This window comes from Chelonoidis abingdonii, chromosome 4 (assembly GCF_003597395.2).
Source record: "Chelonoidis abingdonii isolate Lonesome George chromosome 4, CheloAbing_2.0, whole genome shotgun sequence".
In the NCBI taxonomy this organism is placed as follows: Eukaryota; Metazoa; Chordata; order Testudines; family Testudinidae; genus Chelonoidis; species Chelonoidis abingdonii.
In genome coordinates this window covers 26,359,132-26,386,593 of record NC_133772.1, presented here as the reverse complement: position 1 = coordinate 26,386,593, position 27,462 = coordinate 26,359,132, and the positions used below count along the sequence as shown (strand labels likewise).

The following is a 27,462-nucleotide window of genomic DNA, read 5'->3' as shown; positions in this document are numbered from 1 at the left end:
TGTGCCAGTTCATGCAGTGGGGAGAAGGTAGGGAAAACCTACTGCCCCATCTGGAATCTACGGGCCAGCTCCGCAGCTGCTGTAAATTGGCACAGCATAGTCTAAATCAGCAGAGCTGCACCACTTGACACCAGCTGAAGATCTCATTCCCTGTGTGAGTTACTCCTGATTTACACCACAGTGAGTGAGAGGGAAATAAGAGGAATAGGGAATGGATGGTGCAGCAGGCCAGTGATTGACGGGGCAAGCTAGCTTTGAGGTGTTACGAGATTTTGGGGAGAGGCTTGAGCAGAACAGGTGGGATCCCACAGCTGGTGCCATGGAGGGGTCTGCCGCCATAGGGGAACGTGGCCGAAGGCAGGACGAGGGATGTGGGATATGAATCGGAAGGGGAGAGTAAGTCATGCTTGAATGTCATAAATGGGGAAGCTGCACTATCTACTCCAAGGAGGACTTTGTATCCGACACAAGGCCCAGATAAGGAGACACTTTCAACAGAGGGCCAGACCCTCAACTAGTGTAAGCCAGCAATGCTCCCTGGAAGTTAAGGGACCTATGGCAAATTGCATCTGTTTCCTGTGTTGTGCTGGGTAATGAAAGGACTCAATGCTTGTAACTAAACTGGCTCTTTATTACGAGAACTATTTACCGAGACGCTACAGCTGCAGCTGGCATTCTAGCCCTGTGCACACAGGCCGCCTTCTTGGTAGCTCCACCAAACTCCTCCCTCCTGCAAGTTCCATGCAGGTTGTCACATCTTTCCTTTAACCACTGTTGTTTTGTCTTTAGTGCAAGCACTTGCTGATTTGCTGGGCTCAGAAGTGACTAGTACATAGCTTGCCCTAGGGATGTGGCCTTTACTGCCTGCCCATTCCAGCCTGTTAGACCTCAGAGTCCTTCAAGCATGCTGGTCTTTGAATCAGGATCTCCCTTCTTGTTTGTGTAATCGCTATGTGTGGGGGACTTGCTACTTGCTACCCATTTGCTGCCTTTTGGTGGCTGGCAGCTATTAGTCCTCTGTGTTGCTCTCAGACCTTCCTTCCTCTGACTCTCCTATGTCAGGCCAGCTCATGGCTGAGGCTCATTCTAAGTCCTCCTGGTCCTTGCCGATCTGTCTGGGTGTGCTGGATGTCTACCATTACTCCTCAGTTGTATTTGGTTTCATCTCCACCACTATCCTGAGTCTTTAACTGCCTCACATGATCCGAGTTCCAGGGCAGCTTGGACCGTTGCCTTCTCATTTTTGTGTGTAGTTATTTGATTGTTCGACCCAGACCTGCTCACCTGTGTGTAGTGGCCTCAGGGCCTTGGCTCCTTTGTTGTAGCAGCTGCCTGCACTTGGTGTTCTCTTAATTGCTTCTCTGTATCGTGCCTCATTCCTCCGCTGGGCCGCAGCAGATTACCCTTCACAGAAAGCGGAGTCCTGGTTGCCCAGCCATCCATTCCTATGCTGGGCTTCTATCCAGTCTCTGGGAGGACTTATTATACAATCCAATGTTGCCAGGTAGAAATCCCTTCCGTCTGTTTTGCTTTTGCCATATGTCTCTTGGCTCTCCTTGAAGCTGACTCTGCCTGCCTGTTGCTTTGTGGCTAGCCAGGGGAAGATGTCTTGTGCTTAGCTTTGGCACTGAATCGTTTGAATTCTGCTGCAGTGAGTGGTGGCCCTTTGTCTGGGCAGAGCACCTCACGAATGCTAGACCCTGCAAAATGCACCTTCAGTTTCCTGATCTCAGTTCTTACCGGAGTATCCTCCAGACAGACCCCCAACCCCAAATGAAGTCGTGACCTGCTATGACCACACAGCTCTGGTCCTTAGCAGGATGAGTTGGGATTTCATGAGTCTCTTTCTCTTGTTGATTACTATACTCTGCATCTTTTCTTAACCTTTGAATGGCCTCCTGAAGCCTGCGCTCCTCCCTCCAAGTTCTGTACAGGTTCCTACAACACCAGCTGAAAAAGTAGCCCATAAATCCAAGGTACCCTTGCACCATGGAGAACTAAGCTGGAACGGGGGAGTGAATAGGCAAATTTAGCACTAAGTTTTATGTGCTCCGACACAACCTCTGTTCCCATGTTTAGCTGAAGCTATTCTGATGCTTAGGGTAGTGCAAGGGTGGGTTGTAACTGGCTGTAAGGGGACGAGTACATTTCTTAATGATATCTTGCTACAGGATTACCTCCCAAGAAAGAATCTCCATTGCTTTGGATGTTTCAAACTAGGATCATTTTATGTCTCTGCAATATTTTTGACAGGTGACAGGCTAGATGAATGCTAATGACCATATTCTGGGCCAGATCCTCAGCTGGTCTAAATCCATGCAGTGAGGTCAGTGGAGTTATGCTGATCTACACCAGCTGAGAATCCAGCCCTCTGGTCTTAGATACACTGAAGGGAATCTGGAGTAGCTCCAAGGGAGTTACTCCAGATTTACACCAGTGTAGCAGAGCAGAATCTGTTCCTAGGTATTATTACACTGAGAGAAGGAGCACCCCACGCTGAATGCATGGAAATGGAGGAGATATTCTGTGTGATTGAAGCAGGAGATGGGTCCATGCTGGTGCACCTGGCATCTCTTTGCAGTAGATTGGGGGAAGGAGGGCAGTGAAGAGAAGTCTAGCGAAGCACGGCACAGGCAGTGTGGTGTGGTCACAGATTTCCACAGCTCAAGGACAGAAAACGTTGGTTCCTTCATGGGAGCTGCCTCTGCGAGTGCTAACACACCAGGCTGTCCTGGAGCCCCAGGAATTCTGGCTCTCCATTCTTTATAGTCCATCTTGATGGCAACTCGGAGCCAGGAGCACACCTGGCTCTGAAAACAGTGTGGGGATTTAGCATTGTGTTGGCTTGGGAAGGGGGTTGTCCGCTCTTCACTGCGCCTTGCTAGCTTCATCTGCTTGGGGTCTACAGCGCTGCCTGAGAAGGAGCTGGGACCCCCAGCGCTGGCTTTGGCTGTGCCCTTGGAAACATCTTGCCAGTCCCTGGAGAGCATGGTGATTCCTGAGAGCCCCCCTGCACATCCCTCCCCGAAGAGCCTCTCAGGTGAAACTGGTGGGAGTGATGCAAAAGGGAACTCTTCTGTACAGACCTGGATTTCATTTACTGCTTAGACTTCCCCACAGTGCCACAGCCCACCCCCAACCTGCACCTCCCAGTATACATATGTGAACTCCTCACTCTCTCCCTAGCCTGTTCCACACTCCCATTCCCTCCCACAGCCCAGCCTATACCCCTCCCTACAGCTCATTCCCTCACACAGACCAGCCTACACCCCCATTCCCTCACATAGACCAGCTTACACCCCCATTCCCTTACACAGCCCAGCCTACACCCCTATTCCCTCACATAGCTCAGCCTACACGCCTCTCTACAGCCTCATTCCCTCCCACAGACCAGCCTACACCCATATTCCCTTACACAGACCAGCTTACACCTGTCCCTACAGCCTCATTCCCTCACACAGACCAGCCTACACCCCTATTCCCTCACATAGACCAGCCTACACCCCCATTCCCTCACACAGCCCAGCCTACATCCCTACTCCCTCACATAGCTCAGCCTACATGCCTCCCTACAGCCTCATTCCCTCCCACAGACCAGCCTACACCCCTATTCCCTTACACAGACCAGCTTACACCCATCCCTACAGCCTCATTCCCTCACACAGACCAGCCTACACCCCCATTCCCTCACATAGACCAGCCTACACCCCCATTCCCTCACACAGCCCAGCCTACACCCTTATTCCCTCACATAGCTCAGCCTACACGCCTCCCCACAGCCTCATTCCCTCACACAGACCAGCCTACTCCCCTCCCTACAGCCTCATTCCCTCACATAGACCAGCCTACACCCCCATTCCCTCACATAGACCAGCCTACACCCCCATTCCCTCACACAGCCCAGCCTACACCCTTATTCCCTCACATAGCTCAGCCTACACGCCTCCCCACACCCCCATTCCCTCACACAGACCAGCCTACTCCCCTCCCTACAGCCTCATTCCCTCACATAGACCAGCCTACACCCCTATTCCCTCACACAGACCAGCCTACACCCCCATTCCCTCACACAGACCAGCCTACTCCCCTCCCTACAGCCTCATTCCCTCACATAGACCAGCCTACACCCCTATTCCCTCACACAGACCAGCCTACAACCCCATTCCCTCACACAGACCGGCCTACTCCCCTCCCTACAGCCTCATTCCCTCACATAGACCAGCCTACACCCCTCCCTACAGCCTCATTAACATAAGAACATAAGAATGGCTCTGTTGGGTCAGACCAAAGTATCCTGTCCAGAATCCTGTCTTCTGACAGTGGCCAGTGCCACATGCCCCAGAGGAAATGACCAGAACAGATAATTATCAGGTGATCTATCCCCTGTCACTCATTCCCAGCTTCTGGAAAACAGAGGCTACGGACACCATAGTCATTGATGGACCTACCCTCCATGGATTTATTCCCTCCCACAGCCCAGTCAACACCCATATTCCCTTACACAGCCTGGCCTATACCCCACCCTACACTCTATTCCTTTGCACAGCTTGTCCGAAACCCCCTCACTACACCCACCACTTATTCTCTCCCTCCTCAAATCTATTCCAGGGAAATGGTTTTCCCTCAATGGAGTGCAGCAGATTGTGCAACGGAGCCATGCCCCGCCAGTCCTGGACAGCAGCCACAGCAGCCCCTCTCTTGGGGATCCCTGTGAGTGTAACGCATCAGCCACTGCATCTGAACCATTCTGAGCGCCTCTAGTTAGAGCAGAGCTCAGACAGTCAGCTGTCAAGAACAGGAAACCAATCTGGTGAGTTCCTCAGTTGCCACAAGGTAAAAAAGATCATGGTTAATGTGACAAAACAGCCCTGTTGTTGGGGGCAGAAGGGAGATGCTCATGGCTGTGACAGATGTCACCGATGTCTGTACAAATGTAACACCGCCTGTTTCCGATATCACACTAGTGAAGCCACGCGAGGGGATCTTTGTTCTGCCCTGAGAATCACAGGGAGGGGGAAAGGGGGCAGAGGAGAAAGGAAACCCACTTCATAATAAGATCCTTTTCAGCACAGGAGGGTCAGTATCATAATCTTCATCTGTAAAATGGAGAAGCTGAGGAACAGAGGGGGCATGGCTTGCCCAAGCTCATACAGACCTGAAGAAGAGCTCTGTGTAAGCTCCAAAGCTGGGCTCTCTCACCAACAGAAATCGGGCCAATAACAGATATTACTGCACTCACCTTGCCTCTCTAATACCGAGGCAGCTACAGCTACACTGCATACAAAGTCACAGAGTGAGTCAGCAGCAGAGCAGTCCTACCTCCCACTCCTCTACCCACTAGATGTCCCATCCTCGCACAGCGGGGGCTAGAACCCAGGAGTCCTGGCTCCCACACGGCGTTCTCCATTAGCCACACGGCTGTACAGGACCAACCTTGACACGTACAAGGAACTGCTGTTTATGGGCTAGTGGTGAGTGGGGTGTATGAAGTCATTTTTCCAGGTCCTGGGCAAAGGTAATCACACCCTATGATGACAGTTCCTGGCTCTCCCCAGGCTGACTGTGGTCTGGAGCCAGAGGTGAAAGCAGCAGAAGCTCAGGTGTAAAGAACACACCCAAAGCTTCCCATGAAGGGGATGCGCAGGTGGTGCTGCTGTTGACACCTGAAAGGTAGGCCTCTGACTCGCTCATCTGCATCCTGAGGCACGTGCCCTCAGGATCCACAGGTAGAAGGTGCTGCAGGCCTGGACTGAGGTGCCCCGAATATAAACACACACTCCAAGCCTGCAGACACTAGTTTTGCCAGTCCTCTGTACACAACACCCACCCAGGAGGCCTCCCAGGTTTGCAGGAATCTGCTGCCTTGCCGTAGAGTCTGTCTCACTAGTGGCCAGGAGCCTCTGCAAACTCTGGGCCCCTTTCTCTCCATCTGTCTGGGTATCTCTTCTGAGTACCTATGTGTGAACAGGTCTACCCAAGTGCAAGGAGCCATATGGTGCCATTGCAGCACAAGTTAGTCTGGCCAGGAGGGGCCCACACTACGGATGGCACTGGAAGCATTGTCTGCATCAACCCATTGCCGTCTGGCTTCTGCATCTTTGGCCATCAGTCCAACCAATTTGTAAGCAGGCACCAGGCCATCCCAACAGGCAGGCCAGAGTACAGAAGGTGAAGAAATTAGGTGCCCAGGGCATTTGCACAGAGCAGCATTCTCAGCCCATGGAACTGCTCTTGGTCTCAGATGCCCTAGCCAAGCCAACCTCTGTTGCAAGGCCAGCACTAGTCATAGAAAGTAGGGATGGAAAAGTCCTATTAGCCACCCAGCCCATCTCCTGGGGCCAGTGCAGGGCTGCATCCTTCCCTGCAGGACGTTCTCCAGTGGGAGAGTCACCCATGTGAGACAGTGCCAGGTCACCCGCTATATTTGGGTTCCATATATGAGTAGTTTATAAAGGGTTAATAAATGATTAATAGATATTTTAATAAACAGTTAACAAATCGTTATAAAGTTCAACAGAGCTACAGGTCATTTATACCTATCATTGTCCTGATGTGCTCCTACCCATCATCTAGAACACATTCTCCTCCTCTTTGCAACATGCTGCTGACATCTAGTAACCCACTGCTACACAGATGTTTAGTAGAAAGTGACCCTGTTACTTTACAGGCTCATAAAGGGGCAGATCCCCAGCTGGTGTTAAAGGGTTCAATGAGGCTATGCTGAGTTATACCACAGGGGGATCGGCCCAAAGATCTCACTGTTAATTAGCTGTCCTGATATTTAGCCTAAACATTCCCTCTTGTAATTTCATCCCATTGCTCCTAGCCACAGCTCTGTGCATCCCTCTCTTCCTCCTGGGGGCCTGATTCTCTCTTATTGTGCTGGTCTCAGAGGAGTAACACGACCCCCCCAACGCCAAGTTGCTGGTGTGAGATGAGAATTGGGCAGTTGGTGTTTTACATCCATCCAACCTGTGAAGCCTGCACTATTCCCCCATTCGCTGGTGGAAGTCGGCTCTTTTAATCTTCCCACAACAATTAATCCTTCCTGCTCCCTGACCAAACACCTCCAACCTATCAACATGTTTCTATTCATGTGGTGACAGTGCGAGTCCAGGTGGGGCTGCACTACCACTGTAGGGAAGGACTGACACCATTGGGTGGCTAATCTGAGAGCTTTCAACAGAGCCTAGCCCTCCTGCTGGCTCTCTGCAGGTGGGTGAATTTCACTCTTAATGAGATGGACCCAAATCAATACCCCTATCTGAACTTGGGGCATTTGCAATCTAGAGCTGAATCCTGGGGCCAGAGCCTGTCTGCCACAATCCCCTCCTAGAATTCTCTAGGCCATTGTGTGGCAATCCCACTGGGCTGATGGCACTGCAACCTCCATCGCCTCCCTGATTGTTAAGGACAGTAGCAAAGACGTCACTGGAGCCCAGTCGATAAGGAAAACAATCTGTTGCTGACAATGGTTATTATCAGCAATTGGCCCCTCTAACAGCTGGTCTGCTAGTGCAGATGGGATCAGCCTAGTTTCAGCACTGTTAGAGGAAGCTTGATTGAGACTTGAATAGCACATCAGACAGATCCCTTGATAAGCAGCGTGTAACGCTGGTAGGCCAGATGCCAGCGCTTGCCCAGGCTGCAGGCATTAGCTTAGAACTGGCAAACGAATCACCTCTATGTTAGTTTTGCTCAAAATAGGTATTAGTCTTCTATGAATGCAATTAGTGTTTAGATGAATGCAGTTAGTGTTTAGACTCTGAAATGTTTGTAAGTGGCTAGATGCATTAATCTCACAAGCACTGTCTGCAGTCCATGCGATAAGGAAATATGTAAGTTTTGCTTCCTAACTTTGAAAATGTTTGCTCTAAACTTGTGAACCCAGGTTACAATTAGATGGGCTCTTAAGGAACATCGCAATAAAAAAGATTGGCTAACAGCCCTCTGGCACTTTGGAAATACTACCAAAGAAGTTCATCCTGTGGACTTGGAAGCTGAATTAAGGAAATAAAACAAAGCCACCGGAAAATTTTCCATCTCTCTCTTCATTGTTTGAACTCTGACAGGGCCAGAGACTCTAAACTGAGACAGAGATCCCCATGGGTTACCTCTGGGTCTGCCCTGAAAGACACTTTGAACTGACAGATCACTACAACTCTATCACCTTTAGGATTTAGATGTGAACTCATTTGCTTGCTTTAACTTGGAAATAACTCTCATTTCTTTTTCCTAGTTAATAAATCTTTAGATAGTTCGATACAGGATTGGTTACAGGCATAGTCTTTGGTGTACGATCTAGGGTACCAATTGATCTGGGGTTAGTGACTGGTCTCTTGGAACTGGAAGCAACTTGAACATTGTGTGATTTTTCTTGTAAGTCCAGTTTGTCTGGGTGGCAAGACAACTGTGACTCCATGGTAAGACTCCAGGAGTATACATTTGTTACTGGCTTGGTGAAATCTAATTATAGAACATATCAAAATTTGGGGTCCCTGCCCTGTTTTTGACAGTGCCCTGAGGTGGCACTCATGGTCGTGAGCTACTCCCGACAGCATGACAGTGGCTCAGTTTTCTAGTGTAGCTGGGGCCTAAGAGGATCAGAAAGCAGCAGAGGCTGGATCCGTTTATTGCCAGGCACCGTACTGCCCACTCAAGGCTTGCCACCCCTCTGCAGAGTCCTTGTTAGCTGGAAGGGTCCTGAATTTACATTGGACATTGCAATGGGATTTCTTGGTAGCTACACCATCATCATCACAAGCCAACACCGCATTACAGACAGCGGTCCTATCCTCATCTGGAGACAGGCTGGCCAGGCTGTTAAGGAAAGGAAACCATAACGCACTTACCCTCCTTTGATGTAATCCAGGAAGGTATACTCCGACTCCACAGTGAATGAGAGCAGCGTCACCTCAGAACCAAGAGACAGGGTGGCATGTTACACAGAGCCCGAGACAGCAGGGATCACTCGTGCAGTGCTGAGTGCCGAGGAAAGGTGCTAGTGTGATGCCCCTGGAGACTATCGATTGCCCGTCAGCCCAAGGAAGGAGCTAACTTCCCCACTCTGCTCTCTGGCAATGTGGGTCATGTTGGGCTGGTCAGACATTTTCTGTCAAAACTATTTTTCAGTGGAAAATTGGGTTTTCACCTACAGTTTCTTTTGGTGAAAATATCTGAATTCCATGGAAAATTTCTGCATTCCTTGGAAAATCCCCCTAGGAACTAAAATACACTGATTTTGAAATGATACTGTAGCACTTCATGTGAGTTGTAGTTCAGTAACTTCATGCTCCATTCTTCTCTATGCACTGGACTTTCCAGCAGGATTACATCTCTCATGATGCCCCAGGGCTAGGGACACTAAAGTAACACTTCCCTTCTCCAAGAGGGGAGACTGTGGTGCATCACGGGAGATGTATACTAATCAAGAAGCCTGGCCCATAGAAGAGGATGGAGGTATGAGGTGCCTAAACTTCAGCTCCAACAAGGCACTGTGGCAGCATTTCCAAATTTAAATGTTTTGGTTTTCAGCTGAAATCTTCTGAAATTTGAATTTCTGGTTGTCACCATGGATCCTCCCCGCCACCTCATTTTGAACCAGCTCTTGTTTCATGTTTGCCTGGAGGGCCCATTAGTTTCAGTGGGTTGGTGATTCAACAGGAGTCACAAGTTTCACTCTTTGAAGATCCCAGTACCTGGGCATTCCTAGGATGTCTCTCATCCAAGATCTCACAGCGATCAGGCCTCCTTAGCTTATAAGATCAGAAGAGAAATCTGTCCACAAGAAGCTGATTGGTGACTGAGTGGTTCCACATTTCTAGTGATGTGGCAGAAAATTCTGACCCTTCATATCAAAGCTTATTGAGGGGGGGAATATTGTCAGGGAAAGAAAGCTTCTGATTGGTTGGTTCTGCGTGGCAGCTTGCCATTGGGCAACTCGCCATCCAGGGATAATCATATCCTGCCTTCCTGGATAGCTTAAATTCCAAAGAAAAAAAATGTCACTTACTGTTCCCGAGTTAATGTATTTCTTTTTCTTCATTTTCTTTTTGGGATTCACCACCTGAAAGATGAAGGAAATGGAAGAGACTGAATATCCTGGGACACAAAGTGAAGCCTGTTTATGCTAGCACAAATGACACCAATGGCATAAGTCCCTCAGCAATAATGATGGTGGAGGTTGTCCATTTTTATTAGTGTGTCTTCTTCCTGCTCTATCTTATTGGAGAGTGAATAATCACAGCTGAATACAGTGCTCCAAATGAGGGGCATATGATTGATTGATAACATGTTCTCAGTGTTTTCTATCTGTCTTTATCCACTGCGTCAGATATTCGGACATCAGAACAAGTCTCCAAATGATCTGGATTCTCATCTTTATTTTTAGTCTGAGATATTCCCCCTCCCCTCCTAAAAAACTTATCATCAGCAAAGTAAAAACAACCCATCTTGCTTCTGATCTTTATATAGCCGTCCCTCAGCAGGGATAAGGATGGAGGCAGAAAAGCCTAAAGCAAAAAATTCAGCTCTCAGCAAAGGCAATTCTTTACGTCCAGCTTGAGTAGCCCTCGGGACGCCAGAGAACATAACAATGTTTCTGTTACTAAAGGGAATGTTTTCCTTCTCTGTCCCAAAGCATGGTCCTAATGCTAGGAAAAGATTTATCAAGAGATTTCTGCACTGACAGTCCAGTTGCAATGTGGCGTGAATTGGGGTAGCCCCCGCTGAACTCAGCTGAGCTTTGCTGATCTACAGCAGCTGAGAGTCAAGCCCCATGGGAGCAGTCACCCTGTGCCGAAGTTCAGCTAGAGGCATAGGCACCACTTACCGTCCTCCCAGCAGGGCTTATGGAGGATGGAAATGGTGCACGGGCCCCATGCTGGCTCTCTGCAGAGGGGGATTTCACTCTCAAAGTGCATGCATGGCCCCATTATCACAGAATCTGAGGACCTCACAATCTTTATGATATTTACCCTTCCAACCTCCCCTGAGGCAGGGCAGGGCTATTAAACCCATTTTACAGATGCGGAAATAAGACCCAGAGAGAAGTGACTTCCCCAGCATCCTACATGGATTCCATAGAGGAGGAAGGGACTTGAACCCTGCCTCCAGCTAGCATCCTGACCACTGGGCCAGCCTTCTTCAGGGCTAGACTAGCACTATACGCATTATTAGACCTGGAGGCCAAGTGACTAGTGCTTTGGGGTACCTCCATTTTGAGCACCCAACTTGGAGACACCTTGAAGGGGTCTGACTTTCAGACGACTGGTCTTGGGCCCTTTCTGACATCAGGTCCCTTTAAGACATCTCAAGCTGGGTGCCCAAAATCACTGGCCGCTTTGAGAAAGCTTGGCCAGAAAGTCCACCCTTCAAATGTCCAAATTCTGCAGGACAAAACTGCCCATGCTACTTTCCACAGCCCAGCTGCTCCATAAGGGCCCAAGTCCTTCCAACACCTGGGATAGGGAAAACGCCCAAATCTCCTGACCCTACTGCTCATCTGACCCCCTCCAGCAAGTCCTGATCTTCTCTCAGCCCAGTAGCTCTGCTGGCTTCCCCAAGGCTCTCAATGATAATCAGGAACATGGCCTTTCCAGCCAGCAAATTTACATTTTTGCTCTGTGTCCAAAAAGAGCTAATCTGAAATCTCTTTTCCCCCTGCCCTTCATGATGATCCATTTTGATAAGGTCTTGGGAATTCATCTGGAATAAAAGACACTAATGATTTGAACAAATTATACACCAGTCTCCCTACTCCTTCCCCTCACACCCTCCCCTCCTCCCACTGGAGGGAGCTGTGAAAGCCTGTGAAGGGACATGCTGGGACACTAATAATGTGTCAGAGCCCAGGCAGCCATTCTGAAAGCTGGCCTAGAAACATCACATCAGATGATATTAAAAGGGAGCTGCCACAGTTAAGGCATGGGGAGTGCACAAAGTACTTTGTGAGAGGGAAGGAAACCCAGCCCAAGAACGCAGTGGATTCAAAGCCATGAGATCATTGCTCAGATTTGCTTATCACTGACACACTTGCCCTGCCATGTGCACAGGGAGTTTTAAGAACAGAGGCCCTCAGTTAATGCAGTGATGCTGAGTTACAGCAGCCAAAGAGTTCGCCTGGAGACTGCACACTGTTACTCTCTGCCCTACTCTGTCTCCACTTACACCTGTGCACAGTGTTGCCCTGGTTCAGCTGACATGAAATACGCCTCAGGTTTTGCTTGCTGTGGCTCCCAGTGTGGCTCAGTGAGCCATGTGGAGAAACACCGGCCAGGCCCCACCAGGCAGAATGCATCAGTACTAACCCCAATGAGTTCACTGGTGAGGCAGCTACATGCACTCTGTTCTGGCCAGATGACATCGCTTGGGGTAAACTGTGGCCAAGGTGCTGACATAACGGGATTGTCCAGACTTCAGTTAGTGCGAGGTTGAATTTCTGGGATAGAGTCTCTGGAGGGTGTAAATCAGCATAGCCCCATTGACTTCACTTTATGCCAGCTGAGCATCTGGCCCACAAGCTCACCCTCACCGAGATGTCTAGTCTCCTTTCCCATTGCTAGTTCATTGCACTCCTGGATCCAGAGACTGCCCCAGCCTCCTGGAAGGATTAACTAGGCGCCGCAGCCAAGGAGATATGACAAGCAGAGCCCAGTAGCAAACAGAAACATGGGAGTATCCCAGAGTAACTCACAGATGGGTTTGTATCCATGGTAAAATCCCTTTATGGTTGTACAGTAGCAATTTGTTTGTATTATTTATTACTGTCAGGAAATGTCTAATAATTGGCTTTTTAAAAGTTATTTTTCCATGCTCAGGGAGGCTTGAATCATCTTGATTTCTGAGCAATTTCCTGCCAGAGCCCTGAGTCCTAAGCAGTTGCCTTCCCTCTGCTCCAGCCCTGAGCCCCTCACCCCCTGCTCTGCCAATGCCCTTCCACCCTCACCTCTGCTGTTTCAGTCTTGGGCTCCCCACACACTCAGTTCTGCCGATGCACCTTGATCCACCACTGTTCCAGTCTTGAGTTCCCCACACAGCTTTCTGATGCCCGTCACTGCTCACCGGCAGTCCTGGCCATCCTCTGAGCCGGGACTCAGCCATGTGTTGATTTTGTTATTGTAATTATTGTTGTTTGTTGTTACCGGAGTGCCAAGATGCCCTAGTCACGGACCAGGACCCCTGCGCTAGGTGCTGTACAAACACAGAGCACTAAGATGGTCCTTGCCCTATAGTCAGATGCTCTCCAAGCTAGGAGAGACCATCAGACTCATCTCCCGTGTGATGTCAGCATGCAGTGAATCCAGGCCGTTCGAGGTGGGCAGCCAGTGTGACAGCAAACCGATTGGGTGGTATTTGACATCATTGTCGCTCCCTTTCCACAAGTGCAAACAACTGCACAAGGGACTAGGCCATCATCAGCCCTGATCTCACAATGGTGTCACACTGGTGATGACCACTGCCCAGACCCTCAGCTGGTGTAAATCAGCGTAGCTCCAAGTTATGCCAGCTGAGGATCTAGCCCAGGAATCACTCCTGATTTATACTGCCTCTCAACACTGGAGAGTGCAAGGCTGGTAGAAAGGATGTGGCCCAGAACAGTGGTGGCCTGGCTGCCCAGAGCTTGGCTAGCCCTCTCAATGGGTTCTGGGGGTGCCCCGTCTGCACTCACCTCGTAGACATTGAACTGGCTTTGCCCACGGGCCAGCTCCCGGTAGCTGGTTGTGAACTCCCCAATGAAGTCATGGCTGTGCATGGAAAGAGAAGCTCTGTGAGAAATGCTCTAGTGATGGATTGTCAGCCTACGGGTCGTGCCCAGGTGTCGAGGGGCCATGACCACCCTGAACTTCCCATACTGCTAAGTGGGGGTAGGATCCTGGGGGGAACCTCCACTGTAGAGTTCACTCAAGCTCCTTCTTCCCTCCTTGCTGTCTCTTTCTCAGTCCCCTCTCTTTTCCTGTTGTCTTTCCCTCTCTGCTGCACTGGGATCACTGACAAAGCATCTCTCTGCAAAGAGAATGAGTAATGGCTGCAGCACAATGGCCCTGATCCTGCCCTGGATAGAGTCACTGCAAAGCCCTCACTGGCTTCAGTGCCTAGCCAGCCCTGGCAGATTTGAGGTTTGTATTGGAGGCTGCATAGATCTAGCGAGTCCCCCTTACCTGCCGTCCCGGTCCCAGTCGTACACCTCCACCTTGATGGTCCTGCAAGACACAGTGCCATAGTTATTGCCAGAGTCAGGGTGGGACAATTTCACTAAAGGATAGATCAAATCATCCCTCTGCCCCCACATGCACTGCCTAGACTAACATCAGCATCTTCTCTGGCCCTTCACTCAATGCTGCTGCAAGAGTCTTTTTCTGTGCAGCCCGAACAGCCTTGTCCATTCTCCATCGCCTCCCAGGTCTTACCTAAACACATTCCTACTTTCCTGGTCTATGGCCTGTAAGTTCTTCATCTCTCTGCTTGTCTGTGCTATGTATTGCTCCCCATCTGCCTTCTCTGTACACCTTTATCCTGCCCTCTGTTCATTGCCTCCTCACTAAGGCAACCAGGCCTTTCTTTTCAAGCCCTCTGTATAATTGTGCCTCACCAGGGGGCTAGACTAGCTGGTATCTTGAGGTCCTGTCTGCCCTACGTTTCTGTGGTTCTGTAGGTCTCTAACCATTCCCATCACCTGTCTCTGGACCAGGCCTAATTCTGCAGCACCTTCTGGAGAGCGGCATTAGAATAGCTCAGCACAGAGCTTCCAGTGGAGTTTGGCACAAGTGTGATCTCATGGATTGAACCAGGGCCCCCCAGACCTAAAGGAAGGAGGTGTGACAGCTGGAGCCGACCTGCCCGGGGATGGGGAAGGCCGTACCAGACTCCCACTCCTATGGATCAGCACAGCTCTAACACACGCTCGCTCATGATGGGTACGCAAAGGAGCAGAGATGTCTCCCCGAACCCTCCAGCCCATGTGGACCGACATTGGTCAGAAGCCAGTGGCTGCACCCAGTGGGCAGGGAAGGAGTTAATACTCAAAGCACGGTCTCAATCAGGGAAACAAAGTGAGGGGGTGGATTGCGTGTGTTGTCTCCATCTGTGACTGGCTTGGCCTTGGTGTCTACGTTTCCATGGCAACTGAGGCTAAAAATACACATCCAAAAAATAGTGGTGGGGGGGGGGGTGAAAGACCCACGCAACAGACAAAACAAACTAATTAAATCTCCAGTGCAGGAGTCGGGAGGATAATTAAAAATCATTTTAATAATCTGTTTGGACTTGCTTGGAAGCAGGTGAATGAGTTAAGTGTGTGGGGTGAACCCATCATGCTGCAAAGGAGGGGGCTAGGATCATTCCAGGAGCCATGGGTCACCAAGTGCAGAGTGCTGGCTGGTGACTGCTACCCTGAGATCTCCACAGAGCTGCCCTGGACCAGGAGTTGCCAGAGCAGATCAGAGAGTGGGGGACATCTAGCCTCAGTTTCCCACAGTGCCCAGTACCAGCTACTTCAGAGGAGGGGGCAGAAACCCAGTGGATAATTATGGAATAACCTGCCCATGCAGGAAGCTTCTTCTTGACCTGTGTGGCTAGTAATTGCTTTATACCCTGAAGCAGGCGGGTTTATAGAATCATGGAACTGGAAGGGACCTTGAGATGTCATCTAGTCCAGTCCCCTACACTCAAGGCAGGACTAAATATTATATTCTAGACCATCCCTGACAGGTTTTTGTCCAACCTGCTCTTAAAAATCCCCAGTGATGGAGATTCCCAGGGTCCCTGGGCAATTTATTCCAGTGCTAAACCACTCTGACAGTTAGGAAGTTTTTCCTAATGTCCAACCTAAACTGCCTTTGCTGCAGTTTAAGCCCATTGCTTCTTGTCTTATCCTCAGAGGTTAAGAAGAACAATTTTTCTCCCTCCTCCTTGTAACAACCTTTTATGCACCATACCTGAAATCTGTATCATGTCCTCTCAGTCTTCTCTTCTCCAGACTAAACAAACCCAATTTTTTCAACCTTCCCTCATAGGTCATATTTTCTAGACCTTCAGTCATTTTTGTTGCTCTTCTCTGGACTTTCTCCAATTTGTCCACATCTTTCCTGAAATGTAGCGCCCAGAACTGGACACAGTACTCTAGTTGAGGCCTAATCAGCGCAGAGTTGAGCGGAAGAATTACTTCTCGTGTCTTGATTACAATACTCCTGCTAATACATCCCAGAATGATGTTTGCTTTTTTGCATCAGTGTGACACTGTTGTCTCATATTTAGCTTGTGATCCACTATGACCCCCAGATCCCTTTCCGCAGTGCTCCTTCCTAGGCAGTCATTGCCCATTTTGTATGTGTGCAATTGATTGTTCCTTCCTAAGTGGAGTGCTCTGCATTTGTCCTTATTGAATTTCATCCTATTTCCCTTAAGGAAAAACCTGCCTCATCTAATGTAACAATTTCTTGCTTAGTGGGAATCGGGTCCAGCCAGTGCTGACTATAGACACACAGAACACAGACAGAGTGGTGAGAACAAGGATAGCCTGTCTGGAGGGAGGTGGAAATGAGCTTAGCAAGCATTCAGCCTCAGCTAGGTAAATATTAGACCCTCTCTTTACAGGGGAAACTGAGGCACAGAGTGACAATGTGATTGGCTGAAAGCCACCCAGCAAATCAGTGACAAAGCCCGGAATGGAAGCAGGGTCTCTGATTTCCCATTCTTCCTGCTCTGCCCATTAAATCACAGCAGATAAGTTGATTAATGAGTCATCATTTCCATTAAAGATGGGCCGAGTGTCAAATGCCCCATGAACTGGGTGTCCTGCCATTAATTATCATACTCTTACCAGCAAAGAATTGTAAATCATTCATCTAAGGTCCTTATCTGGCCCCGCCACCTCGTAATTGTTACTGTATTTACCCTCACCGCCATGGGAGGCAGGGCACAGCTGTTGTCCCATTGTACAGATGGGGAACTGAGGCCCAGACAGGCCATGGGCCAGATTCACGGAGGGATTTAAGCACCTAACTGCCACCTTGGGCCCTTAAGTTGAACATTTACGTGCCAGTGGCTTTAACAACCCCCTTCTCAGCTGCTGCCTGGCCCCAGAGGTGCCTAAAGTTCCAAGGCGACTACGTTCCCACAGTTAAAAGTCCTTCAGTGCCTGAATTTCAGCAGCTGAGCACATGCGTGGCTGTCTAAGTCCGGAACCCAGCCAGCAAAACATCCCAGCAGAATCTCCTGCCTGTTTTGCCTTTAGTGCATCTTATGCTGCATTTTCAAACCCTTGGCAGCGAGGTTCAGAGCCTGGTCGACAGGGTGGGTAGCAGAGCTCGAGTCATAATGCCAGTGCAGCCGTTCCTAGCACCCTAGCATAAGCCCACATCTTAGAGCCGGACTCTGAGGCTTGCTGCTGTGGGTTTGACAGTGTGTGTGGCACAGATATACCCTTCGGGGCCTGAGCCTGTAGTGATGCTCGGAGCAGGGGATTTAACTGGAATCTTCCAGGTAAGTGCCTAAAGCCCTGGGTTCTAGAGTCATTGTCATGCTGTGTGGCCCAATGTAGAGTTAATTAGTTATACTCAGTGGAACACTTTATTAGGGAGACTGAGAAAGGCCCACTTCAGGATACCCCAGACCTGGTGATTAGGGACTCTCCGGAGTGGTGGGAGACCCAATTTTGACTCCCTTGGGTTGATTCCAATGCATCTGCACACTCCCAGAGACACAGAAAGTCAGACACAGATCCCACTGCCCTTCCACTCTGCTAAACTCCCCAGCTGGCCTCCCCTCTGCACTGAAGTGATGAGCATGAAGCCACCTGCGAGACTAGTGATGCCAAAGTGTCCCTGACATTAATTTAAAGTCACACGCAGACAGTCAGCTCCAAACATCCAGCCCTAACAGTGACACCATGCCAAAAGCAGCTGTTAGCACTGAGCATCCGTTAGGGGCCTCTCACCTCTGCAGTCGCATCCAGGGCTGGACCCTGTATGGGTCAGTCTGTCAATCTTTGAGAAAATCTCTTGCCAGGCTGGCTGGAAGATGAAGATGGGAGAGGATGATGGATAAAGAGGCTTCAGGGGGTGGAACTGTATCAGAGTTTGGCTGGGACAGGGGTAAGAGCCAGATTTACAAAGGATGCAGGTGTACACCTAGTGGAGTTTACAAAAGTGCCCAAGCAGCTCAGGGGTCTCTCTGCATTGCTAGGTGTCTAAATACCTTTGTAAATCTGGCCCTAAGTGAGTTCTTCGAACTCTCTGAGGCGGCTGGCTCTTTATCCAGGCAGCTATAAGGGAGATGGGCATGTCCAACTAGAGAGGGAGGTCCTACTGTATGGGCTGAGCAGTCCTGAGGAGGAGCAGCTAAGCTAGGGGTCAAGGCTTGGACTGGGCTTTGCATTGTTTCCTTTTGAGTTCCCTTTGTGAACAAAAACTACCAAGAAGGGGGTAGTACTGATCCAGAGGGATGTGCCCCTAGGAGACCTCCAGAGAAAAACACCCAGGATTGCAAAGTAATTGAAACAAATGCTCCCCCACCCAGCTCAGCAAGTGAGCAGGATGGCTAACAACCTAGGAAGAGACAGATGGAAGACTGTACTGGGTCCAAAACAAGGAGACACATATCCTGGCTATGTTAACACTCAAATTCACACCCCCACATGCACACCCATCATGATATTATTTGTTTATGTATTTATTATGCATTAATTATAGAGCTTTGAATTGTGTGGAGGAAATATGCAAAAAATCCTCCTCCACAATGCAGTATGCCTCCCTAAATAATCTCCAGCATCATTCTGGAGTATCTATATGTTGCATTTATCATTCTGGAGTATGTATACATCACATCTTTCATGCATATGTCATATCTATCATTCTGGAATATTTATGTGTCACACTCAGCATATGACACACCATATCGTGTGTATGTCACATCTGTCATGTATATGACATGTCATATCATGCATAGTCACACTTATCATGTATGTCACGCCGCTCATGTATACGTTGCATCTTTCATTTCAGAGTATCATATGACACATTATGCCATGTATATGCTGTATCTGTCATATCACCATAGTATGTGACAAATCATATTATATATGTGTAAGACACATTTATCATGTATATGTTGCATTGATCATATCACCATATAGTATGCCACATCGTATTGGATATATGTTGCATCTAGAGTGGCATATCTACCTATGGCATCGACCTACAGCACCATATCTATGCTACATCTGCAGTACTTTCCTTGCTCTATAACAGCTTTGGATTTGTTCTCTTGCTGCATATCCATAACACCTGTTTAACTAGACAGCTGCCTAGCTAGCTACAGTGCTGTGGGCTATACCTGGCTAGAGCCTTGATTGGGCAGACCGGCTTCAAGAGGCTCTTAAACCAGCTGAAGCCCATTCCAAAGGCTAATCCCCAGAAGCTGTCAAGAATGAGACCTGGCCCCAGAGCATTAGCTCCAGGGAGCTGGGGGGCTCCCTGTGTCTTTGCTTTCCCCAGTGCAATTAGGTTCCCAAAGCCATCAACCCCCAGACACACAATTGTAAGCAAATTAATCAGCCTCGCCCCCTAACTGGAACTCTGGCAGAGTGTGTGACAGGCGTTTCCGGCTAGTGACTGAGAGCCAGGGATCTGTGACTGTTTCAGGAGACTGTTACGAGGGGGTTGGGAGGAGGACATGACAGCCAGTGGCTCCTTCGCGACCAGCATGGAGGTGGGTGTCTCTTGTCCAGCAGGCTCTCTGGGAGCAATGCGTATGTCCCAGTATCGGTATGCTGGCTCTCTCCATGTGTGCATCTGTCTGGAATGACAGATCCAGACACATCAGAACCATGATATTCATTCACTGGAATACAGCAGCTTCTTTCATACTGACAGCATCTGAAAATGTTTTTCGCATGAGGGGACAGATTCCAAGGAGACGTAGATAGAATAGCACGAAGAAGAAGAATAGAAAGAGCTTTCGCTGTAATGAAACTGCAAGGTGCCAAACTGAAAATTGACGCAATATTTTCCACACAATTAGCCTGGCGGGATGCACTGGCACAAGAGATCATGGGGTCGAGAACGGAGCAGGATTTGAAGAAGGGGACTGGACAGTCACCTGGCTCTTGAGGCAAAGAGGAACAGCTAACCAAGCGTTCGGAAAGGGCTACATGCCCTCCTCTAACTCATCCTCTAACTCAGTGGTTCTCAACCAGGGGTCCGGGTCAGGTTTCGAGGGGTCCACCAAGCAGGGTCAGCATTAGACTCACTGGAGCCTGGGACAGAAAGCCGAAGCCCCACTGCATGGGGCTGAAGCCTGGGGCCCTCAGCCCCACCAACTGGGGCTGAAGCCGAAGCCTGAGCAATGTAGCTTTGCAGGGGCCTCTGTGGTATGGGGCCCCAAGCAATTGCCCTGCTTGTTACCCCGACGTTGACTCTGGCTTTTATATGCAGAAAATCAGTTATTGTGGCACAGCTAGGCGGTGGAGTTTTTATAGCATGTTGGGTGGGCCTCAGACAGTAAAAGGTTGAGAACCCCTGCTCTAAGTAACAGGTCAGCGTGAGACTGCCCCATGAGCACATGGTTCTATAATCGTCTGTAAGGGGGATCCTTGCACCATCATCTGAGCAGAGATGGGTACTGGACTGCGTGATCCATGGGTCTCATCCATCATGGCAAACCATAGAATAGAATCATAAAATATCAGGGTTGGAAGAGACCTCAGGAGGTCATCTAGTCCAACCTCCTGCTCAAAGAGTTCCTCAAACCCTGCGTTCCTATGTGATGAACAGGATTCATACTCACAGGGCTGAATGGTGTAGCCCCTAAACGCAAGCTGGGCTCACATTGGGAAACTTTTGCTCAGCACAGATCTGCACAACACAGTTTTTAAAATAGTGATGGTGTCCTAGAGATTGGTCTGCCCCAGAGCTCCCATCACTGCTAGCACTGAAATACTGAGAGCAACACTGGGGCAGTGCAGCAGAAATGGCTGGACCACAGATCCCCAGCTGGTGTAAATCAGCATCACTCCACTGGAGTCAATGGGCCAGAGCTTCAGTTTTAGCAGAGAGGATCTTTTTTTCAGAGACCTGTATTGTAATCAGGCCTGCAAGGCTGCCATAGGGGAGAAGTACAATACACAGTATGGCTGGTATGGTCTCTGGCTGCACTGATAAGGGACAATGCACTGATAACAATATCTCGTTCTCTGACAGGGACTGTCAGTGGTGATCTCGAAGTGCTTTACATAGGAGGTCAGAATCATCATCCCCATGAAGTGACTTCCCCAAAACCTCTCAGCCACTCAACAGCAGGGCCAGGAACAGACCCCAGCTCGCCTGAGCTCTAGTCCAGGATGTTATCCACTAGACCACACTGCCTCTCAAACATGCCTACATTGGAGAGAGCTCAGAAGCTCTGCTCACCCTTACATTGGTGTAAAGCCATGGTGACTCCAGTGACTTTGCTGAGTGACTCCAGATTTACACCACTGTAAAGAGGTGCAGAACTTGGATGCAAAGACATGTCCCAAGAGGTGCGGGGTCTTGTATGAAACCTGGCATGGATTGGCCCTGTTAAGAGCAGTGAAGTGAGATCTTCACTAGCAGTGATGCTATATGTTGTAGGTAGATGGTGCAGTGTGTCATTGAGTGGTTGGCCGTAGAGAGCCAGGACTCCTGGGTTCTAGTCTCAGCTCTGTGACTGCTGTATTGTTTGCCCTTTACACAACATCATAATATGAAAGAACCACATGGTGAAGTAAGGTACAAATAACTGCATTTACTAACTATAGGCAACACGCCTAACTCCATATACACACCGCTGCTCCAGCAGGGCTCTAGGGGCTTCTGAAACACAGACAGTGAGCACCAGGAGAGGGCTCACAAACTACTGAAAGGGATTCTACCCAATCCTTATAAACTACACAACTTTAGGCAAGTCATCGTGCTGCCCCGTGCCTCAGTTTCCCCGCCTTGTAGCCAGTGGCACTCACAGCTGTACACGTTACACACAGTATGTACCATTGGCAGAAGAGGATGCTGCTCCACTGCATACTCAACTTTGGCTCCGTGGTCCCCTCCATTATGACAGAGAGCTGTGGGGAAGCCAGCACCACACTTCCTTGCCATTGCCTTGGGGCTGGCTCCTGCACCAGGGCTCACCCTGGGACTCTGCCTGACCCTGCTCCACTTCCAGCAGCCCATGTCCCAGCTGCTCTGCCCAGAGGACTTGCTCAGCGATAGCCACATAACTTGCTACTAGGGCACAGCAATTCTGGGCCCCAGGGCAGAACAGTCAATGGGCCCGCAGTCCACCTGACGTTCTGGTGGTGCTGTTCCTTCCGTCGAGCTGCTGCCAGCTGTGCTGCTGGGCACGCTCTTCCAGAACAGCCAGGGTTTACACATGTCCACCTGGCTGCCTTCGCTGCCCACGGTACCACCCCACGCTCCTAAGAGCATGGCCCGCCCGGGCAAGCTAAAAGGGCTTGCGGCTCTCGGGTGACACTACAGCAGCAGCAGCCAGGAGCCCCTGGACCCTTTTACATTGTCCGGGCCCCTGGGCAATTGCCCCCTTTGCCCCAGCCTGTCGGCAGGCCTGCTACTAGACCTGGAAGAGAAGCTGCAGTGAGCACCTGCCTGGAGAAGCTGGCAGAAGAGGGGCAGTAAGCACAAGGTGGGGGGGTGTACCAGGTGGAAAAATTCTGGGGCTGCCCCTGTGCGTAGCATAGGGATAATAATACTGACTCACCTCACAGGGGGTGGTATACAAGGCAAGTCAGAAAATGGAGAAAGGGGTTTCCACTGAAAATCTAAAGTTTCTGGTGAATAATCAAAACCCAAAATATTTTAATTTTGAAATGCTGCTGCAGTGCCTCATGGGAGTTCTAGTTTGGGTGCCTCATGCTCCCATTCACCTCTACATTCATGCTCCTAGTCACCCGTTTCCTGGTTGGACTACATCTCCCATGATGCATCATGGTCTCCCTTCTTGGTGAGAGAAGGCAGCTCATGAAGGCAGTTGCATGGCTGCAGTGAATCATGGGAGATGAAATTCAGTAAGAGCCTGTACCATAGAACAGGATGGGGATATAATGCACCCACACCACAACTCCCATGAGGCACTGTGATGGTGTGGAGAAGTAGGGCATTATCTGTATTATATTTTATGAATATTACATGCACCTCAGTTTGCCTGTTTGATATTATCCTGACTGACTGCATGTAATTAAATCTCAGGAGGCTCTCGGGGTGGAGGGATGGGGGTAGGCAACCAAACAGGAAACTAAAGGATGCCAAAGATAAAGTATCGCCAGAGTGTTGGTGTCACTAAGCATAACCCTAAGTAATGTGGAAAAGTGGAAGGCAATAAGGATATAAAGTCTCCCTGTTTAGGCCTCAGATGAGCAAAAGTCCTTCCATGTTTGAACTCTAATCGACCTAAAAGGCTGGCTGATGGGAAAGGCCAGGAGTAACAGCCGTTATCAGTTGCAACAGTTCTAATTGGTCTAAAGCAGAAATAATGAGGCCTGTGCACCTTTAGCAGAAGGACAAGATAACTTGCAGAAGGAAAACTTACTAACGAGCTGCCGCGGCCAAGTTTACTTAATGCACCTGCGCTTACGTAACTGCTACGGGGGGAGAAAGAGGTGTGTGAGAAAAGAATGCTGCAGCCGGACAGAAGAGGGAGGGGAAATGGGGGCTTGCTAGTCAGCGAGAAAAGTTCTCATGGATATAAAGGAACAGACTGCTTGTTTTAGCTGGGCTGGATCTGAGGCGTATTAAGTCTCCCAGCTCCGCTTGGGATCCCAAATAAACTTGTGTTCTGCTTCTCCATCTCGGTGTGTTTATTGGCGCTAAGCACTCCGGGCACGGACTACCACTGTTGTTTGCCTCAGCAGTCTATCTGCCCGCAACAAGAGGGCATACTAAGAGTCCTTAAGGGAATAATGGGGAAGCTGTTAACTGAGAAATGCCCACTTGTCAGGCTTCAACACAGGTCTGATCCTAGGATGAAAGGGGCACTAAATCATTAAAGACCCCAGCCTAGATAGGAAAGGGGCAGCCAGGCACCAGTGCACCAAGCGCGTGCCTGGGGTGGCAAGTCGCGGGTGGCGGCCTTCCAGTTGCTGTGAGGGGCGGCAGTCAGGCTGTCTTTGGTGGCATTTCTGTGGGAGGTCTACCGGTCCCACGGCTTCGGTGGCAATTCAGTGGCAGGTACGCCGAAGGCGCGGGACTGGCGGACCTCCCACAGGCATGCCGCCGAATCCACGTTACCAGCGGACCTCCCACAGGTGTGCCACCAAAAGCCGCCTGACTGCTGGGCTTGGGGCGGCAAAATACATACAGCCACCCCTGGAGAGGAAGTGGGGGTGAGTGGGCAGCAGTGGCTGGACATGAGTCGCTGACAGAGACATGCTGGGACAACACTCCAGGGACCGTCTGTCTCTCCCAGCCCAGGGCTGAGTAGACTTACCCAGATTCTGCAAGTGACGAATATAGTTTGGGTAAGTCCCAGGCAGATAGATGTGTTGTTGTTTTATCTGTTTGTCCTTTTGGCTACTGACCTTTGGATGAATAAATAATTCTTTGTTTTGAAGAAGCTGTATTTGAATCACTTTAACTAGCTGCTGGACACAGGTTTTCAGAGGAGTTGTGCCTCCATGTTATCATGGTTGGTGACCAGAGAGATTGCAGCCCAGAGAGGCAGTCTAGGAGTGGTTGGACTGTGTGGTTCCACTCAGAAAGGAGTGAAGGTAGAGAAACTTGTCAGAGAAACCAGAGGGATGCACTTGAAAGGGACTGAAAAGAGATCTAAACGCAGCTCACTCTGTCACCATGACAGCTGGCATTTCACAACTGAAGTCTTTTGGTTTTCGAGCATTCTCTTTCTCAATGCAAAATTGAATATTTCTCTGGAAAGCAGGCAATTTTTGTGAAAAACTTCATTTTCTCTTGAAACATAGTTTTGATGGAAAATTTTCAACTGGCCCCAGTTGTGAGGCTGAAATCATTAATGTTTGTATAGTGCTTGGAGATCCGTGGAGGTTTTCCAAATCTTTTCATCCCTTGGGATGTTGCTACCATGTCAGTTTCACATATTCCATTTTCCTGTCTTCTCTTTTCATCAACAAAAATCAACAAAAGATCCAACACTGTAGCCAGCAGCACCACGAGTTTAGCTCTGCCCTGCCCAGCAGGTAACAGAGGGATGACTGCATGTGGCGATCAGTGGAAGAAAGGCATGTCCTAAAAAAAAAGCTCCTTCCTAATCTCTGGGAGAGCAGTTCTGCTCCAGACAATGGGCTATTCTTAGAACAAGGGCTTGTGTCTCTGCCAGCCTGGCTTTCGCTTGGCGGAGTTGCCATGTGCCATGGGGAGGGCTGGATATTTGGCAGGGCAACTGGTTGTAATATCACACTGATATCGAGGAACAGGCAGTCTATGGGCCTGACGTGTACTTGGTGTGACTTCTTGGAGCCACACAAGTGTACATGAGCACAGAATCAGGTTGCCTAATGTGGCCAGCAACAAGCAGCCCTCATTCCTTGGCTCTGGGCCTCCAGAGTTTCTGCCCCTAACTTCATTATTGGCTCTGCCTCCCCACGTCTGGGTTCTGCTCTGTGCCCTGGAACGTGGAAGAGTCAGTTGTCACTCCAGAGCAGCATGTGAGCCAACGGCAGGGTGCAGCTTTCCAGGATTGCATGCACCACACCAGGACTTAGGGTGACCCTGGGAGCAGGGGGGACATGACTGGCTGGGTTAGTCAGTTTGGGAGCTCAGCAGCCAGTGAGAACTATGGGGTCTGTTTGTGCCCGGCAGCCTGAGAAGCGAATCCCTTTCCACTGTAGCGTGTCTTGCAGCAGAGGAGCTGGCAATGCTGCTTTGGGAGCTGAGAGTAGGCAGTGAAGCTGGACAGATTCTCAGTAACAAAGGCCTATAATGCTAAATACCTAGTAATCTGGCATGGCTTGGCCGTTGGGAGCCCATCTTGGGACACACAAGCCCAAGGTGCTGAGTTAGGGTTATCACCTTTTTAATGGCTGGTAACTGGACACCAAAGGTCCCGCCCCCGTCCCACCTCTTCCCTCAAGGCCCTGTCCCTGCTCTACCTCTTCCCCCCTAGACCAAAAAAACAGACCTCAGGGCTTGCCAAATGACACCCAGACACACAAGCCAAAACCTGGCCTGTCTGGGTGAATACCGTCCAGGTGGCAACCCTATGTTGAGTGTAGGTGTGGCCCACGAGAGTGTCACTAAAAGACTGCTCTTTAGTTCCTGGTCCCAGTCACGTGACATTGGTCAGACTTACAAAAGTCACATGACTCCAGGGGCTACTGTTACATCTTCTCTTCTTTTTCCCCTTGAAAATCCAGTATCCAGTAACATGCAATGTCAGCCTGACACGACAACCATGAACTAGCAGAGCCACGTAGTAACAAACCAATAGAGATCTGTGGGGCAGAGGCCAAAGGACAGCCTGACCCCTCTGAGAGGCGAGATGGTTATTCTCCCTCCTAGTGGAGATTAGTCAATAACCACTGTCCGGGACCCTCCACACCTTTCTGATCTCACAGCCACTCCTGTTGGCAGTTCTGCTGCCAACCTGTATCCACCCCCTTGCAGCTTGTCTGCTGCTCCTGGCGTGTTTCCTTGTCAGTGACTGGACAGGCTTATGGTAACTCTGTCAGCAGCATGCCCAGTGTCCTTCAGGCAAACAGCCAGGGGTCTTCTTGCTTTAGTCAGGTTCCTCTGTCCTGCTGCAGGACTGGCCCTTGTGGGCGGCTCAGACCTACTGGCTCAGCGAGGACAGGACCCCAGCTGCCTGCCAGCTGGCTTCTGTTTGGCATCTAGCATTCCCTCCCACTTGCCATGGGGGGTGGTCTGTGTGGCACGCCTGTCACTTCTGTTCTAGTTCCCTGGTGCAGGGTTTCCCTGTAACTGCTTCCAGGTTAATCATCTTTAGCTTGACAAGTTAGCTGGCAAGTTAAAGAAGTATGGGCTGGATGAATGGACTGTAAGGTGGATAGAAAGCTGGCTCGATCGTCGGGCTCAACAGTTAGTGATCAACGGCTCCATGTCTAGTTGGCAGCCGGTATCAAGTGGAGTGCCCCAGGGGTCGGTCCTGGGGCTAGTTTTGTTCAATATCTTCATTAGTGATCCAGAGGACGGTGTGGACTGCAACCTCAGCAAGTTTGCAGATGACACTAAACTGGGAGGAGTGGAAGATATGCTGGAGCGTAGGGATAGGATACAGAAGGACCTAGACATATTAGAGGATTGGACCAAAAGAAACCTGATGAGGTTCAAGAAGGACAAGTGCAGAGTCCTGCACTTAGGATGGAAGAATCCCATGTATCGCTACAGACTAGGGACTGAATGGCTAGGCAGCAGTTCTGCAGAAAAGGACTTAGGGGTTACAGTGGATGAGAAGCTGGATATGAGTCATAGAATATCAGGGTCAGAAGGGACCTCAGGAGGT

The 27,462-nt window shown here is 49.8% G+C and overlaps 1 protein-coding gene across 4 annotated transcripts in view; it reads right to left on the bottom strand.

Annotated features, from left to right (window-relative positions):
- The window catches only part of LOC116836189 (copine-5), a 177,957-nt gene that overhangs the window by 50,514 nt on the left and 99,981 nt on the right, over nucleotides 1-27,462 (bottom strand). For all 4 annotated transcript variants that reach the window (XM_032799648.2, XM_032799650.2, XM_032799649.2 and 1 more), the window contains 4 exons: nucleotides 14,160-14,201; nucleotides 13,670-13,745; nucleotides 10,013-10,066; nucleotides 8,853-8,914 (listed from right to left, as the gene is read on the bottom strand). In XM_032799648.2, coding sequence (XP_032655539.1) covers nucleotides 8,853-8,914; nucleotides 10,013-10,066; nucleotides 13,670-13,745; nucleotides 14,160-14,201 — 234 coding nt within the window. The remainder of the gene's footprint in view (nucleotides 1-8,852; nucleotides 8,915-10,012; nucleotides 10,067-13,669; nucleotides 13,746-14,159; nucleotides 14,202-27,462) is intronic.